This window comes from Callospermophilus lateralis, chromosome 10 (assembly GCF_048772815.1).
Source record: "Callospermophilus lateralis isolate mCalLat2 chromosome 10, mCalLat2.hap1, whole genome shotgun sequence".
NCBI classification, from domain to species: domain Eukaryota; kingdom Metazoa; phylum Chordata; class Mammalia; order Rodentia; family Sciuridae; genus Callospermophilus; species Callospermophilus lateralis.
The window spans coordinates 52165467-52184672 of NC_135314.1; the positions used below are offsets into that span (position 1 = coordinate 52165467).

General features: G+C 36.4%; 1 protein-coding gene and 1 non-coding gene across 3 annotated transcripts in view; one reads left to right on the forward strand and one right to left on the reverse strand.

Annotated features, from left to right (window-relative positions):
• The first annotated feature begins 545 nt into the window (after positions 1–545).
• Positions 546–671, forward strand: LOC143409062 (U4atac minor spliceosomal RNA). Its single transcript, XR_013092575.1, has one exon. It is a non-coding gene; the product is annotated as a U4atac minor spliceosomal RNA (small nuclear RNA).
• A 2943-nt stretch (positions 672–3614) lies between these two features.
• The window catches only part of Pak2 (p21 (RAC1) activated kinase 2), a 73185-nt gene continuing 57593 nt past the window's right edge, over positions 3615–19206 (reverse strand). For both annotated transcript variants that reach the window (XM_076868834.1, XM_076868835.1), the window contains 5 exons: positions 18931–19048; positions 15905–16004; positions 13234–13430; positions 7800–7937; positions 3615–7363 (listed from right to left, as the gene is read on the reverse strand). In XM_076868834.1, coding sequence (XP_076724949.1) covers positions 7277–7363; positions 7800–7937; positions 13234–13430; positions 15905–16004; positions 18931–19048 — 640 coding nt within the window. In that variant the 3' untranslated portion in view covers positions 3615–7276. The remainder of the gene's footprint in view (positions 7364–7799; positions 7938–13233; positions 13431–15904; positions 16005–18930; positions 19049–19206) is intronic.

Here is a 19206-nt window from a genome sequence, read left to right on the forward strand (position 1 = left end):
AGTACCTAATGCCATGTGCAGTGGTGCACTGGAAGCAGCAACTCTGGAGGCTGAAGGAGGATTGTAAATTCAGGCCAGCCTCAACAACACAGTGAGACTTCTCTCAAAATAATAAATAAAAAGGGATGGGGTTGTAGCTTAGTGGTAGAGTGCCCCCAGGGTACCATCCCCAGTATGGAATTGGGGGCTTAGCTAAAAATAAAGTCCTTTGTTTCACAAGGAAGTCTGATGAAAAGATTCAAAAACCTTCAAAAATCTCCATCAGTGATCAAATCAGCTAACAGGTGGAGGGAGCCATCTTTTTTTTTTTTTTTTTTTGTGGATTGAAACTGGAGGTGCCAAACACTAAGCTACATACCCAGCCTTTTTGAGACAGGCTCTTGATAAATTGCCCACACTCGCCTCAAACTTGTGATTCTCCTACCTCAGCCTCCTAGTTGCTGGGATTAGAGGCATGTGCCACCATGCCAAGTGAGCCATCTTTCAATGAAAGAATCCTCTGGAAATGTAGTGAAAGTTTAACAACCTGAGTCTCTAGAGGAAGAACCATCTTTTTCTTGGGGTTGCGTTACTGTCCAATGAACATCTAATGAGGGCAGTACTGCTAATGCCTACACAACACGATTGCATCAATTAGAGCTTTGTTTTATTTTGGTGCAATTTTTGGAAAAAAGAAAAACCTCTTTTCCCTGAATCTCTAGAGGAAGAAGAAAAAAAAAATTGAAGCTGTTCAGCATTGCCAACATTACCCTCCCTTGAGCCCTTTCACAGTTTCCTCAAAGAGTCAAACATTTATACCAAAGCTCAGAGATTGATATGCAAATCTGTGCATACTATAAATCTATTTTAAAGTAATGAAATAGGGCTGGAGCTGGAGCTCAGTGGCAGAACACTGGCCTAGCATGTGTGAGACACTGTGTTTTGACCCTTAGCACTATAAAAATTACAAAATAAAGGTATTCTGTCCATCTAAATACAAAAAAAAAATCAAAACAATGAAATAAACTAAAACTAAAATTAAATGTTACTCCTTTCCTGAAATGGGGCGGGGGGCAGGGAATGCTATTTCACAAAAATGCCTTAGGTCTGACTGCAGGTGGTCACAAGCCCAGAGTAAGCCAGCCAACTTTTATTGAAAGTCTCTTGCAAGGCACACATTCAACATGAAAGTACTTCTTTTGCCAGTGTGAAAACAGCAGACTCCCAGAATACCAAGAAGTTGAATCCATGCCAACTTGTACTTCAAGCTGCTTCATGGTCACATGGGATCTCAGAGACCACAGTCCTAAGCTCTCAGCCTTCCTGCGTCTCCCCTCCAAGGTAGGAAACTGTCTTGCTTACAACAGAATCAGACAACATCTGTATCAGATTTTTCTTTTCTTTAAAGGAGAGAAGGGGAGCTTGTTGTATCAAAGGCCTTCCTATTTCATTTTGAAATAACAAGTAACTTTTAAAAATTTTTTACTGGGACCAGAGATGGCCCCGGCAGTGAAGACTTTTAGCCATGCTGAAGCAGGAGTTTTTATAACTTAGAAAGGTCACTCGACAGCAGTGTTGCCAGAATGCAGTGTGATGAAGAAAAAGTAGTTATAAAGCTGACGCAAAAATAATTCAGCCTACAATACCCAAGGGACAGAGAGCAGCAGCTTCAGGAACATTAAGGAGGTAGAATCCATAGGACTTTCAGTTTTCAGACATGAGCCCAGAGAAAGGGCACAGCCCCAGAGGAGTCCAAGGGCCGATGGCACTGCCAGTCACTTGGTCTTCCCAAATAGGAATGACTGACACATGAAGCTGTGCATGGAGGTGTGAAAGTTCTGTGTGATGTCCAGTATTTATCTCAAGTTCAAGAGAGGCCTTTGAAAAGGTAGGCTTGGAAGTTAAGTGGTAGACAAAAATCACAAAAGTCAGAGGCACAAAAGTTCAATTGGCTGGGAACAGCAAATTGGGGGGATCCACAGAGGCAGGGGAGGAATGGCCAGAGGTGTAAGAGGAAAGTCCAGAGAAGGGTGCCTCAGAAATGCAGGGACTCATTTGAAGGAGGCAGATTAAGAGTGCCCCGTGTCACACAAGTCATTCAACAGTACTAAAAAGGGCCCAGTGAATTTAGTATGTGGGTGTTGAAAAAGGCAGTTATCAACATGTTGAAGAGGCAGACACATCATGACAATGAAAATAGTAGGTATAGTCTCCACTTTCCAGAACTTAAGCTAAGAAAAGTCCAAGGAATTTGGTTTTAGATGCGAGATTTGTGAACACGCTTTGGTTTTGCTAAGGATTAGAGAGAGCACAGGAACAGATGGCAGGTGCAGCAGAGCCAGGAAGACTGTGTGGCCTGAGAACCTGGGAGGTTACAGAATATGGAAGGGCAGGTCCTTGGTGACTTAGCTGTTCAGAGGAAGAACATCTTTCACTGAGACCTACCTGAAAATGGCTAAGATGAAAACCCAGAAAATTCTGGCAGTAGGGTAGAAGAAATTAAAGGATGGGATGGAGGGATACAGGAGTTGGGAATCATGAGATAGCTTTGGAGAAAAGAGGGAGAGGAAGAAAGACCTAGAAGCAAAATCAACAATTGCTAGATAATATCAAGAGCCTAGCATTTATTTGACTCAGGTGCAGTGGCTCAAGCCTGTAATCCCATCATTTTGGGAAGCTGATGAAGTAGGATTACAAGTTCAAAGCCAGCAACTCAGCAAGGCCTTAAGCAACTTAGCAAAACTGTCTCAAAATAAAAGAATAAAAAAATGGGGTGTGGATATAGAACTCCCGAGGTTCAATCCCTGGTACTCTGGTACCAAAAAAGAAAAAAGTGTATGTGTGCGTAGGACTAGAACTGCTTGATAGTGACAAATATAAGAAGTTATTGCCTATACCTCTCACCCCAGCCTAAAAGGGTGTATATTGTATGCTTTTTAGTAATGAACCCTCAATAGTGCAGGTGTTACCCATGTTAGAGAATCCGACTTCACAAACTAAGTTTGTATGATTTCAAATAATTTTACCCTTTGTGCTTGTGGTACTGGGGGTTGAGCACCCTGGGGTGCTCTGCAGCTGATCTACATTCCCAGCCTTTTTTTTTTTTTTTTTTTTTTAAATTTTCAGAGAGTATCTCACTAAGTGGTCTAAGCTATCCTCAAACTTGTGATCCTCCTACTTCAGCCTCCTGAGCTACTGGGATTATAGGTGTGTACTACCATAAAGTACTATACTCAGCCAGGCATGGTGGTGCATGCCTGTAATCCCTGTGGTTTGGAAGGCTGAGGAAGGGGTATTCCAAGTTTGAGGCCAGACTAGAGACACAGTGAGACACTGTATCAAAATAAGATATTACAAAGGGCTAGGAATGTAGCTCAGTGGTAAAGTGTCCCCAGAGCCCTGGTTTCAATTTGCAGTACAAAAACAACAACAACAACAAAAAAAAAAAAACTCTTAAATGACTTCTTACACATTCAAAATGGTGCCATTACACCATTAAAAGCTTTCAAATATATATTGCTAAAAACACCTGTAATCCAAAGTATACTCTTTGGAAAACTTAGACTTTTAAACATTTATTATTTTTATACTATTCTGACCAAAAGAAAAAAATGGAAGTTTAGAAAAGGTAAAAATGGACATTAAAAATGTTTATTTCTAGCCCTGAAAGAACAAAATTAAATGAAGTCTCAAATACAGCAGTTAATGTCAATGTAACAATTAAATATTGAATGGGATTCAATTAAAATAGAAGGTCATATAATATTTGAAGACAAAACAGAAAAGACAACTTCTTTCATTGAATTCCATTTCTACCTACAAAACAAGGGGGGGAAAAAGCCAACACATTCCAACCAACAACGTTGAATTTAAAATGTAATTCTTTTTCTTATGAAAGTTTGTCAGGATTACCAGACATTTCTTTCTGCCTCTTGTCTTGGCAATGTTTTAAAATGGTGAATGATACAGACTTCAGTTCTTTCAAGGCCAGGCCACTGCTTGATTCTTCTTTCTAACACAGCATTTTTGACAATTTTCAATAAATGTGTTGAGTGAGAAAAATAGTGGGCATTTTGTACTCATGCTATGGAAAAGCTGATTTTAGCTGTTTAAGTATCCACTGACAGCATGGAACAAGGAAGACAATCTTTTTATATTACTATGAAATCCCATTATAAAAGCCAAAAATAAGTATTCATCTGAATTTTAGATAGTCTATGACATTTGGAAATTTCACTGGATAGGCATTCTCAGTATATTTAATAAGTTTTAGATTCAAAAAATTGATGTAAATTCCTTAAGCCTCTTTTTTTTTTTTTCCCCCTAACTATAGCTACTGCCTAATCACATCTAAAGTTATTCTGGCTAGAATACAGAATATACAAACAAACATGTATTTAAATGAGCCCTACAGAGAAGTACTCATAGGTAGTTTAAACTCGTTTGTTAAAGGCACAGTTTGTTTAGGACTGGTGGTTACTAGATAAAACTGAAGCAGTTCAATATTTATGTTGAAGGGCAGAAAATTCCTGCTTTGTGCCAGACACTTAAGTAACAGAGTCAATGTTCATTATTTCTAGGTAGGGGAAAAAAAAAATCAATATTTTTATAGTTTCCCAGTTCAATTATCCCTAAAAGCAGCAAAAGGAACGAGAGAAGATAACTTTAGGACCAGAAAGTCTACAATGTAATAAATAAGTACTACAGTAATATTGTCCCAATAACACAAAAGGACTCCTACTGTACTTTTAGATTTAAATAGGAATTCTCATTTTAAAGTAATAACAAAAAGGGTAAATACAAAAGATGATTAAAAAACATGAATCTTGATTCAGATATAATTGTTCTTTCACGAGATCTAAAAATTTTAATTTAACTAATAAATCACAATTTTGTATTGCTTTTAAAGATTATTTTGTTTCAAATGACACATTTCAGAATTAACCAAAATATATTTCTATTACAGGTTAGTTTACCCAGGTAAGTAAAAGTAAAGAATAAACCACAGTGCAGCTCCCTTAACCTAGGAGGCAGGTTTTAATGACAAAGTCCGTTGCCAGCAATGGACATGCAGGTAACCATCAAAGAAGTTGTATACAAATCCCAAACTGCTTCTATCAACGGAAAAGCCCTTTGTTGAGTCACAGCATAAAATGGGGGTGGCTGGCACATATCCCATGTCTGAGGATGGAAGTGCCTTCTTGAGTGGTCATGATGAGCAGTCTTATTCAGTCAGGTTCATTTTCTATTCATTAGTAGCATCTTCTTTATCATAATCCATCCAACTGTTTACAAAGAAGGTTCAAATTTGGAACTCAAGATGCACTTCAAAAAATAAACCAGCTTCTTTCTGTAATTTAGTGACAGCTATAGAAGACCAAATACAGTCCAGAGAAAAATGAAATCAAGAATCATACTGAAAACAGAGGCCATTAAGTGCTCTAGATGAGTTTCATTAATTATTTTACTCATTTTTCTGAAAACCTTCCTGTACTATCGATAAAAAAAGCCATTTCTCTTTATACCTGAATTTAACAGATACGGTGGAAATAAAAATGAAACCCTGCTAATTTTCCCAATATATTCCAAAACATCAAAATTACTTTTATTCATGATTTGTATTATTGCAGGATATCAAACAGGTGTGAAGAGTTCGTTGGGAAAAGATGGTGGGAACAAAATGCCAGAACCAACCACAGATTTTTCTCTGTATGTGGTTCCAGGCATGTCAGGATGGCCAATACCTCCTCCAAAAGCAAAACAGCAATAATAATAACAATGAAAAGGAGAAGAAAAAAAAAGAAGGGGAGGGGAAAGATGGGGAACTCTAATATAATGCTAAAGGTCACAGACCTTTTATTAAATCTTTTTAAAAAAAGCATTACTATCATCAAGCACAATTTTTCTTCCTTTCTCCACTTTTTTACACGAATAGTTTCTACTTATTTGAAAAACAAAAACTAACTCAATATCTCAAGTGATCCATATTAACAACTACTTTGTTATTTAAGTTCTCATAGATAATAAAACATTACTAATGGGTTGGGAGAACAGTAACTTAATGACAAATCTTTATAGTTTACTGTTTGTTCATAAGTCTCATCTCTATATTATTGATATTTCTCTTTCATGATTTAAATTATTTTAGAACTCACTAAGGTTCAAGACTTTCACTTTTGTTTTTGCCCGCCCAAATGTAAGAGGTTATAATTTTTCAATTCTGAAAACTCGATGGTTATTATATTATTTGTTCCAGGGGTTGGGGGAGGGGTGTGTGGGGAGGTTAATTAAAAACAAAATAAAACAACCCCCCCAAACCCAAAATTGCAACATATACAGAAACTTATTTCCAAAATGAAGGGGAGAGAAGAGGGAAAAGAAAGGGGAAGGCAGCGGCACCAACCAAAGTCATGAGGCCCAAGTTGGAACAAGCACAAATCACTGTGGTTCCTAAAGCCAAGTCTGAAGAGGAAACAGGCAGAAAGGAAGACAAAACCTTAAGGAGGTTCAGTTGATGGGATTCCTTTTCTGTTTCAATGATTTTAGTTATAAATATAGATTATTAGTTTTCTTTCTATACATGTAACAAATGCCAAACTCACTACCATGAAATTTCTAAAACTGACTCTTTCACATTTGTTAAAAAAGGTAAAAATCACATACTTTTCTTCCTTGCTTCCTTCAGTTCAAGTTCTGAACTGAAATATTACATGTAACAGTAGCTGGTCGTAACTTCTACAAAAAGTTAAGCCATATCAGCCTCCTTTGCCAATATAAAGAGCTACATAATTTCTACTATACTTGCCTTCAATTTAGGCCTGAGAAGAACTTCTCAAAGCAACTCAGAAGGAGCAAGTCAAAGAAAGGAAAGGAAAAGTTATGAAGGAGAGAAATGAAGACCAGCAGATAAAACACTCTGAAAAACTCAAATCTGCCATTCAAGTATTGAAAATATCCCAAAGGAGACAACGAATGGGATCTATTATACCAAAGTCAGCAAAATAAAATGCAAATCTCAAGCATGATAAATGGCCTCGGTAGGCTGTCTGCTGAAAGATGTAAGGCTAGTGATTCAGTCCGTTATTCCTTTTTGACCCTAAAGGAGGGATTCACTTGAAAGTCACAGTTCTCTTTTTGCAATTTTTTTCTTAGTTGTCTTCAGGGAGTAGTAGTTTGTTTTTTCCTTTCATGTTATGCAGACCATCTCTTTAAACACACAAAAGAGAAATAACTTTCATATATTAAAAAATTTCTTTTTAGAAAATGGAAAAAAGAATATGAAGGCCCATCAATGATGTTAACGGTTACTCTTCATTGCTTCTTTAGCTGCCATGATCAATGGTGTCAAGCTAGATAATGGTTTGGCCAGTTTCAGGAAGGGGTGCTGCCAGAAAGAAGGGAGAAAAAGGTGCATAAATGTTATCAATTTAGAAACAAAATATTTTCCTTCAACTAAGCCCTGAAGAGTACTTATGAATGCAATTTACTTAACACATATTTTAATACCCGCCAAAATCCCTCATATTAACTTTCTTCGTTGAAAACAGAGTTGTTTTTCTAATTTCCAAAAATCTACAGTTAAACAGCCCATAAATACAATCATGCCAGCATTGAATGGGCAAGATATTTGATAATATACAAAAACTTACTATCATGATACTAAACTTTTATTCCTGGCATACAAAAACCCTAAAATGTAGCAGCTGCCTTACTAGCAGTGACCAATGAATAGTGAAATGTTATTAACACTATGAAAATTTTCTGTTGATTATTCAAAAAGAGTCAACATTTTCCAAAAAGGGCATAATTTCCAAATTTACCTGTAACAGTTCTTTGGCTGAACCCCTTTTCTCGACATCCATTTCCAAACATCGATTTAAGAAATCTCGAAATATTGGGGAAAGTTTCTCTGGATTCTGAAGTTCTGGAGTTCCATTAGTTGCTATCAGGTATAAGGCCTAAAAATAAAACAACATCTATGACATTCTACTTAGTTGGTAACTGAGGAGTATACCCAGGGTTGCTTTACCAGTGGGCTATATCCCTAAACCTTCTTTTTTATTTTTTTGTTTTATTTTCTTTTTTGGTACCAGGGATTGAACCCAGGGGCACTTAACCACTGAGCCATATCCCCAAGCCCTTTTTATTTTTTTATTTTGAGAGAGGGTGTCTCACTAAATTGTTAAGCTGGCCTCAAACTTGTGATCCTTTTTTTTTTTTTTTTAGTTTTATTAATTTTTTTTTAAATGCACGACAGCAAAATGCATTACAATTCTTATTATACATATAGAGTACATTTCTTCATATCTTTGTATATAGAGTATGTTCACACCAATTCATGCCTTTATACATGTACTTTTTTTGCATTACAATTCTTATTACACATATATACCACGATTTTTCATATCTCTGTTTATAAAGTATGTTGACACCCAATTCGAATCTTCATACATGTACTTTGGATACTGATGCCCATCACATCCCACCTGTGATCCTCCTCCTCCAGCCTCCTGGGTCACTGGGATTACAGGTGTGCAATCATCGGATACAGTCTTTGCAACATTCTGAAGGCGGCTCAACAAAATTATAGTGTACTATAATTGGAACTGTGTGTGTGTGTGTGTGTGTGTGTGTGTGTGTTAGTACATCAAACCCAGGGACTGTGCATGCTGGGCAAGCACTTTACCACTGAGCAACATCTCCAGCTTGTCTTTTTTTTTTTTTTTTTAAGTTTTCTTTTCAGTTGTTGATTTATTTTATTTATTTGTTTATATGTGGTGCTGAGAATTGAACCCAGTGCCTCACACATGCTAGTTAAGTCCTCTACCACTAAGCCACAACTGCAGCCCTCCAGCTCCTCTTAATTCTTCAAAGACAATCACCATAAATACTAACATGAGGTTATCATTATCTCCACCTGTTTGGATTTTGCATCCTCCCTCTTTCCCTTCCTTTTGTTTTTACTGGTGTAGATTGAACACAGGCATATGCTGGACAAGTAAGGGCTCTACCACTGAACTATACCCAGCCCTCTTTTTATTTTATTTTGAGATAGGGTATCTCTAAGTTGCCCAAGCAGGCCTCAAACTTGGAATCCTCCTGCCTCAGCCTCTCCAGAAGCTGAGATTACAGCTGTGTGCCATCAGGCCTGGCAGCTTCATCATTTCTGTGTCAAACTATAAATTGCTTAAAAAACAAAAAACAACCCAACAACAACAAAACTGACGAACACTTTCAGCCCACACACTATACTTGGACAGCATCTAGCCTTTTTAGACTGAATTTCTTTGCTAAACAATATGCACTTAAAGATCTTTCAGTTTAATATACCCATCCCACAGGCATATAATAAATTTTCCATGTTCTTTCCCTGTAATAAATAAATAAATAGATATAAAATTCTCATGTCTTTTTGTGGTCTGATTTTTTTTTTTCAATGAATAACATTCTACTGTATGGATGTAATACATATATATCTGATTTTCTTTTATTTGTAGTGCTGAGGATGGAACCCAGGACATGCTAGGCATGTGCTCTACCATAGAGATACGCACAGGCCTTACATTCACTTTTTGAAAGACATCAGAGTTCCAGATTTGGCAATTATGAATAAAGATGCTATAAACATTTGTGTATACATTTTTATGTGGACATGTTCCAGTGCATTTGGATAAATACCTAGGAACACATTGCTGGGTTATGTGATAAAATCATGTTCAGTTTTGCAGGAAAACGAAAAATTGTCTTCTGGAGTGGAACATCCCACTAGCAATGAATGAGTGTTCCTGTGGCTCCACATCCTCACTCAATATTTGGTATTGTCAGATTTTTTGGACTTGAGCATTCTAACAGGTGAGCATTCTAACATGTGTGGTATCTCATTGTTATTTTAATTTACCAATTCTCTACCTACCTGCAAGTTTAGCTCTTTTCATATGCTTATTTGCCGCCGGTGTGTCTTATTTTGCGCTCCCCCACCCTCACTTTTTTTTTTTAGTTCTTGGAAACTGAGGCCCTCACATGTTAGGCAGAAGTTCTACCACTGAGCCACAATGTCGGTCCTAAAAATCTTCTAAAGGAAGTCCAATTTATTTCTTTCATGGATGGTCCTTTTAGTGTTGTACCTAAAAACACTGCCAAAAACCTAGATTTTCTCCTGAATTAATTTTACTCTAAAACGTCATGCCTTGGATAGCAATTAATTCCAGGTTAAGATCAAAGACTGTTGGAAGCCTCCAAACCTCCAACAGAATGGATACACAGAAGCCCATAAAACACTCAAGCTAAATATTACCACCCCGCCACCATCACCAGTCTCCCACCCCTACTCACAATCTTCCCACCATTTGAGATCAATCTCACTATATGCTTTACCTTCATTTATGTTAATGATCATAAGCAGCCCAGGACTCCCAGTCATCTCCCCAGTTTCTCCACTCTAATGCCCATGTGGCTCGGAATATTCTCCTTACTTTCACCAGCAGTGCTTTCTAGGGGTGATTTTTTTTTCCTCACAACTCTAGGTCTAGAGATGAAGCAAGTATCCTTTCAGCTTTTCGTTGCTCTTTGAAATCTTCATCATTCTTTTCCTTTATAACACAGGCTTTTGACTACAAATCTACCTTTCCCTGTTTTAAATATCCACTAAACCTCAGGCCAGTCCCCCCTTACTCAACTTCAAGATGTTAGCTCTTTGCACTGTTATCTCTAACATTATTTCTATCATGATTCATGACTATTTCAATAGCTACACAGATGCATGTTATAGTTCCTCATCTTCTTCTCTTATGTGCTAGTCTTTCTCACTATATACATGTATGTCCTACCCTCCATAAGACAGACACCAGCAACTGCAACTCTTAATTGTTGTTGTACTCCACCTCCTATCTTTTTGTATTCCTAGTACTCTGGGTCAGCAATCTTATGACTCCACTGGACCTTAAATCTCATAGGAATCTCAGTGTCCATCATTCCTTTCACATGTCACTTCCATGACCCTCTCCCACTCACCTTATAGCATTTATCTGATTAAATGTGGTTAAAACTGTGTATTCCTTTCCTGTATCCATGCAGCTGAATGTGGTGGGATAAACCACTTATCTACAATGATTGACATCACTTAAGATTGATATCCACTAAGCTCATATGGGCTCTTAGTGCTTTCAGCAGTCATGCTAGATTTCCCTACTCCATTTTCTCTCCTACTCTCCTTTCCTGTTGTAAGACAAATACATTTAGTTGTCATGTCTCCTTTGATGCCCCTTGGCTGTGACAATTTCTCAGACTTTCCTTGTTTTTGATGACTTTAGACAGTTTTGAGGAGTACTGATCAGGTGCTATATAATACTAATGAAATGTGTCTGACATTTTTTTCATGGTTATATCAAAATATGGATTTTTGAGGAAAATCAAGAATTAACAGTGCCATTTTCTTTTCTTTTGCAGTACTAGGGGCTGAACCCAGAGATGCAGAGTTACAGCCCCAGCCCTTTTTAAAAACTTAAAAATTGTGAGACAGGGTCTCACTAAAATTGCTGAGGCTGGCCTCCAACTTGCAACCCACCTGCCTCAGCCCCCCAGATAGCCAGGCCACCATGTCTGGCAACAGTACCATTTTCTCTGCATCATATTTAAGGTACACACTAGGAATATGAATTATTACTGCTGATGTTGACCTTATCACCTGGCCAAGGGCTTGTTAACTTTTTCCACTGTGAAGTTTCATTTCCCTTTCCATACTGTATTCTCTGGAAGTCACTATGTGCACTCCATACTTGAGTTATGCTCTACTTCCTGCAAAGTAGAGCATCCACATAAACTTTTAGGATTTGTCTGCAGGGACGATTGATCTGTCTCTTCTCCCACATTTATTTATTCAATCATTTATATCAGCATGGACTCACAGATGTTTATTTTAAGTTTCAAGTTATAATTCTTTACTACTTTATTTTTCTGTTCAAATTCTCCCAGCTTTGGCTACTAGGAGCTCCTTCACTTGCTCCCTATGATACATTTCTCTCAATGTGCCCCCACCTCTTTCTTTGATAGTAGGGATTAAACTCAAATAATACTGCTATGAACACATTTGTGCAAGTTTTTGGTGGACATATGATTTTGTTACCTTTTTTTTTTTTTTTTTTGGCAGTGCTATGGATTGAACCCAGGCCTTGTGCATGCTTGGCACTTTAGCGTTGAGCTGTATCTTCTACTCCATGGATATATGCTTTTAATTCTCTTGGATATATACCTAGTAGTGGAATTGCTGGGTCATATGGTAACTCAATATTAACTTCCTGAGGAACTGTCAAATTGTTTACAAAGCAGTATAACATTTTACATTGTCATTAGCAATATAAGAGGGTTCCAATCTTTTTTTTCATTTTTATTTTTTGTAGTACTAGGAATTGAACTCAGGAGTGTTCTACTTCAAAGGTATATCCACAGCCTTTTTGATTTTATTTTGAGACGGGGTTTTGCTAAATTGCCCAGGCTGGCCTCAAAATAAAAATCCTCCTCCCTTAGCCTCCCAAGTCCCTGGGATTACAGACAGATATGCACCACTATGCCTGGCCAACAATTCCAATTTTTCCACATTCTCACCAGCACTGATTATTGTCTGACATTAGGTAGAAAAAGGTATCCTCTGGTTTTAATTTATATTTAAATTATATTTCCTTAATTAAAATTTAATTAAAATTAAAATAATTTTAATTTATATTTCCTTAATTGGGTCACACATGGTAATTTAAAAGGAGATGGGAGGACGGTTGAAATTCTTCACCTCAACTGCTAGAATATTTACTTATTCAAAGTCAACTCTGTTTGAAAATGGGCTTGAACACTGTCAGTTATAGAGTTTTCTCAGAGATGTGGTTCTATTTCCCGCTTTTCTGGACCTTGGTGTACAGAGGCTGAAGTTCAAAGTTGATAACTTGATTTTTATTCTATATCCAGAAATATGTAGGAAAAGTACTTTAACTGTGTAGAAAAGGCATCTAACTAGGGTACTTCATATTCTTACTTATACCATACAGAAACCATACAGCTGACTAATAAATACCTACAGTCTTAGCTAACACTTTCAGCTCTGTAACTCAGAAGCAGTATGACTTGTATATACAAAGTAAGGGCAGAGATTAGGTTTTGTCAAGTTTCAATTCTAAATTCTTAACCAATGAACATCACAAGAAGTTTTAACTACACTTTAAGGAAAAGTATTTTCTTACACTAAAGCTGGTGTTAAACTGGTCTTACCCTCAAAGGATTTTCATTGAGGTATGGAGGCTCTCCTTCGACCATCTCAATAGCCATGATACCCAGTGACCATATGTCAACTTTGGGGCCATAAGCTTTCCGTGTAACCACTTCTGGTGCCATCCAATAAGGTGTTCCAACCATGGTACTGCGTTTACTCTGCTCAGGGGTGATCTGGGCACAAAAACCAAAGTCGGCTAAGAAACAAACAAACAAAAAACAGCTAGAGTTAATAGCTTCTAGTGATGGTTTTATAAAAGAGTTCACTTCAGATGACACAATTACATTTTGACTGTTATGCTTTTTTAAATCTTTGTTAAAAAAAGAATAATAAAGTAATCCAGAATGGGATTAAAATACATTGATGATGTTATATATTGCCACTTTTTGCTTTTTGTTCCTACAACAGAGTGTAAATTATTAGGATGGCTTTTATTCTTAATAAATTCTATCCTAAAAAATTTAATAAAACTTAAAAAGTCCAAAGGGGAAGAGGGAATCACCAAAGGTGGACACCAAATCTAAATGCAGGCAATCAGGCAAGGGTCAACACTACTTTAGAATAAAATAAAGAGAAGCTAGAATCACTAAGCATACAACTTAGCAGACAGCTTAGAATTGAGTGCAATTGTATTGACAAGATACTCACTAGCATTAATCTACTCCAACTATCTCTACTATAACCAAGGAACAGAAAACTTACTTTAGTACCTGATGTTAATTTTGTAGAAAGGTCAGGATGAGAATTTATAATCTTTTCTTCCCTTCTACTGTTAAAGCCATTCAACTACTATGTAACTACTGGTATCAGGTTTGTAAACTTTAGACTGTTTTGTATTTGGATAAGAATGTATAATAGCTATGAATTGCTTGGTTTGTTTTTACTTAACTAGAATATTTTGTTAATTGTTTCTGTAAGAAATCCTTCCATACTGGAATATTTATCTGACTCATTTTAAAAACCATAATATATTACAGTATACAAATATACCAAATTACCATTCACTTACTGTTTGACACTTAAGATAGTTTTAGTTTTTCTTTACAATGTTGCAGGGAATATCCTTTTATTAATTGTAATGCATATATTTAGTAATTCTATAGGAGTTAGATAAAATAATATTTATAATGAAAATGAGTGTTTATAAAAGCCAGGTACTGTTCCAAGTACCTTATAAAAATATCTAATTCTCATGATAAAGATTTTTTTTTTTTGTATTTGGTTCAGAGTAATTGACTTTTTTTTTTTTTGGGGGGGGGGGGGACCAGGGCTTAACCACTGAGCCACATCCCTAGCCTTTTTAAAAATTTTATTTAGAGACAGGGTCTCCCTAAGTTAAGTTGTTAAGTTGCTGAGGCTGGCTTTGAACTTGTAATCCTCCTGCCTCAGTCTCCAGAGCCACTGGGATTACAGATGTAGGCTACTGCGTCCATCTTAAATAATTTATTTTTAAATTTATTTATTTTCTTGTGATGCCAGGGAATTAGTCACGGGGGAAATTAAACCCAGGGTTTTGTGCATAATAGGTAAGTGCTTTACCATGATCTATAATCCCAGACCCAGTTTTCTTTCTTTCTTTCTTTTTTGCGTGCAATTTGGGTGGGGGGAGTTTAACCAAGGATTGAACTCAGGGCTGGTTAACCACTGAGCCACATCCCAAGTGCTTGTTATTTTTTTATTTTCAGACAAGGTCTCACTAAGTTGCTTAGGGACTTGCTAACTTATTGAGCTGGCTGTGAACTTTCGATTCTCCTGCCTCAACCTCCCAAGCCAGTAGAATTACAGGCATGCACCACTGTGCACAGCCCCAGGTATGTTTACTATTAAAATGATTCACATTTCAAACAGGGGAACCAAGGCATATATATTTTTAGTTAATTTACCTAAGATCATTCATCTACTTAGTAACAGTCACCATAAAACACTATCCAAAAAAGTCTAATTCCATTTTCATATGTCTCCACCAAAAATGTATGTGATTATCTACTTCCAATTTGTCCACTAAGATAATTTAAAGATAGAATCTTATATTTTGATGACCTAATTGAATAACCTTTAGAGGACACAGTTTAATAGCTCTGCTTGATTCCTCCAGAGGGCATGGCAGGAATTCCAAGATACAAACACAGAGAAAAAAAGTTTAGGATGTTTTTCATGACTCTACTGTGTCTCATACAGAAGAAAATTAGAAAAGTAGGTTATTTTATTTGTCATCTCTGAGGTTACGGTCATATAGTTATATAGATTAGGCTATACTGTACAAAACTCAGAGAATGCTGAAGAGTACAATGAGAAAAACCAGTCTAACAGATGGCAGAAACAAATGCAAATTGATCTCTAAGACAGCATCAACACTAGGACAGGCTCAGGCACTGCTTCGTAGTCCTTTACATTTTTAACCTCCCAAAAAATTCTGAGATTGGTTCTATTATCTTCCTTGATGAATAAATGAGAAAAGACACACAAAGAGATTAACTTGCCCAAAATTATTAAGCAATTAGTAGCCAATCTGCTATTTAAACCCAGTCCGTTCATAGTTCGTAATCTTTACCATTAAATTCCCCCATATATTATTTAAAATATTAACAGAAGAGGTTTGTTTTAATTAAAAAAGAATAAAAGTATATTAAAAATAATGAATGAATGTTTTTTTCTTTATTTGTTACTCACTAAGTTTAACTGATCCTTCCATTCCCAAAAGCACATTGTCACTTTTGATGTCTCTGTGGATCACTTGATTGGCATGTAAAAACTCCAATGCCTGTAAACACTGAACAGAAGCAAACATGTATCAATGAAATAGTCCCAAAAAGACTATCTTGCTAGTTCACATAGAGTAGTTATGTGTCTAGTATCCAGCTAAACACCCTGCAATACATTTACATTAACATTTATAAGGAAAAACATCCTCTCATATGCAAAGTTCTGAAAATAAAATACCTTAATTAGTAAGAAGATCCCTTCCAACATTCTGATCTCTAGATATCTAGAGACATTATTAAATGATGTCTTATTAAGTCCTTTTTTTCCCAATGATTCTTTTTTTTTTTTTTTTTTTTTTTAAGGAAAAGGCCTTTCTTTGTTGCCCAGGTTGGCCTCAAACATTCCTCCTGCTTCCAGAGCAGCTAATACTGCAGACATCTGCCATGTGCCCAGGTAGGTCATCCATTACTGATTTCTTCTTCTTTTTTTTTTTTTGCAGTACAGAAAATCAAACCTAGGGCATTGTGGATGCTACATATATAGTCTACTAATGAGCTACCACCCCAGTCTCTGACATGGATTTTTAAAACTTAGTCTTCAATGGTCTCTTTTATAAAATGATGGATGAGTCCATATAACTTCTAGGCCTTTTCAAGTTTAAATCCCTAGTAGTACACAGTACTTGGTCAATAAACATAAGTTCTTTAGAAATTATTTCCAGAGTAGAGAATAAACTTGTGGTTATTTGCACTTGAAACCTGAGGTACTCAGAAGTCTAATCAATGTGAGCCACTAAGACAAGCAGGTAAGATTGAGGGTAGTCTGGTTGCATTTAGGGGTTCATTAAGATAATGTACTATGTCTTCATCATTTCTTCTATGGTGGATTTTATGTCATGCTATATCCACAGTCTGACACTAACAATGAAGGAATATGGCTAGAGGTAGAGAGCTCAGTGGTAGAGCACTTGCCTAGCGTGTCCGAGGCCCTAGGTCTGATCCCCAAAACTGAAATAAAACTAAACTAAACAAACACATAAACCAAAAACACTATTAAAAACAAATAATAAAACAAAGTTCTTGTGTCCATCTACAACTAAATTTTTTTTTTTTTAAATTAGGATAAATTCCTCCCTTCCTTTAACACAAGAATGAGATTTTTAAGTATTTCTTTGTCCCATAGTTTTTCGTTGTTGTTTTGTTTTGGGTTTTTTGGGTACTGAGGATTGAACCTAGGGGTACTCAACCACTGAGTCACATCTCCAGCCCTTTTTTTAAAATTTTATTTAGAGACAGGGTCTTGCTGAGTTGCTAAGTGCCTCACTAAGTTGCTGAGGCTGGCTTTCAACTCGCAATCCTCCTGCCTCAGTCTCCTCAGCCACTGGGATTACAGGCACATGCCACCATGCATGGCACCGCCATAGTTTTTTAATATAAACTGAGACAATAAATTATGTACTTGGGAAAAGTTAGGTGTATTTTTATTCTTATTCCCATCATAGTAGAACAACAAAGTCTGCACATTATTTGTAACTATTAAAAGTCTCATTCAAAATATTCTACTATTATACAAAGAAAAAACAGATAATAATGGTCATGTTATTTTTACTAGGCATTTAATTGGATTCTGGAAAAGAATAAAACCACAGAAAAATATTCATACAAATAAGTAGAAATTAACTTGTCACATTTCAAAAGCTTTGATACATAAAAGAACACCCAAGTGAATGAAGTTAGAAAAACTCCTAAAATTATCAACTATGAAAAAAATTGTGAGAAACAAATTAAGTATAAATAAATTCTTATTAAATTTTTATTAGTTTTTAAGTGATACTCTGTTAAGGGATATAACTATGTTCAGAACTATGAAAGAGTTCTTATTTCCTTTAACCACTCAGGTGGGACACAATTCAGAATTAAATTTTCAAAGAATATTACCTTAATAAAAATAATTCTCTATGTATTACACAATAGTCCCTCATAAACTTTTATTATTTTGTCATTTATGACAATGATCTCTGTGACATCAGGACAAAGTACTATCAGTTTCAATGACAATGAAAACCATTAACCTAAGTCTTCCCTATTAAAAAAAAGCGACAGATGAAACACTTGCTTTTGCAATTTGGAAAATTCTACTAGCTTAAGCAAATAGTACATTTATAAATTCATTAATAAATATGAAGAACAACCAATTTCTTCACCTTCAGTGAGCTCAATAAAGCTAGAAGCAGACTTAGTGATATTAAAGGTAATCACATTATCTTGTTTGGTCTGTGATAGTTCTAGTTCCCAATTTGGGGGGTGGGGAGCACAAGGAGGGATACCAGGGCACTTTACTACTTTACTTTAACCCAGAGGTACTTTATTACTAGGCTACAAACCTAGCCCTTTTTATTTCTTATTTTGAGACAGGGTCTCACTAAGTTGCTTAGAACTTGCTAAGTTGCTGAGCCTGACTTTGTACTTATGATCCTCCTGTCTCTGCCTCCTGAGTCACTGGGGGATTATAGGCATGCACCACCACACCTGAGTGGCATGTTTTTAATAGCACCTACCCTGTCTGGATGATAAACTATTGTGATGACTATAAAGAGATTTGAAGATTAACCTAGTTCTTCAAAGACCTTAACCAGGCATGTGTGTAACCCCAGCTACACCAGAAATGGAGGTAGAAGGACCACAGATTTGAGGCCAGCCTAGGCAAGTTTCGAGACTGTCTCAATATAAAAAAATAAAAAGGGGATGTAGCTCAGTGATAAAGGGCCCCTGAGTTCAATCATCAGTACATCCCCAAAATTAAAAAGGGCCTAAATTTCATTCCCAAGGTAACTTACACCTGAAGGGCTGAAACTCTCATTTGAGATGAAACAGTATGGGATAACTTGCAGAGAATGTGTACAATCAAAATTCCCTGTGCAGAAAAACTTTCCTTTAATTTATCTCTTGCTGACTACACATCACCCTTCTTTATCCCAAAGAAAGCAAACTCACCTCTCTACACACAGCAGCAATCTGTGCCTCATCCATGCAGGTTTCTGTTACAACATCAGTAAGTGACCCACCAGCAAGGTACTCCATTACTACAAACAATTCATCTCCTACCAGGTAACTAAAAACAGAACGCATAAAACATGTATTTTTATTTTTCTAAGCATATTACACTCTAGGTTCAAGATTTCAAGTGTTAAGCACCATAATAATAAAACTAAAGAGCTGATAGTTTGAGAGCTAAGAAGAAAACTGAAAAGTTACTATGTAAGAGCACAA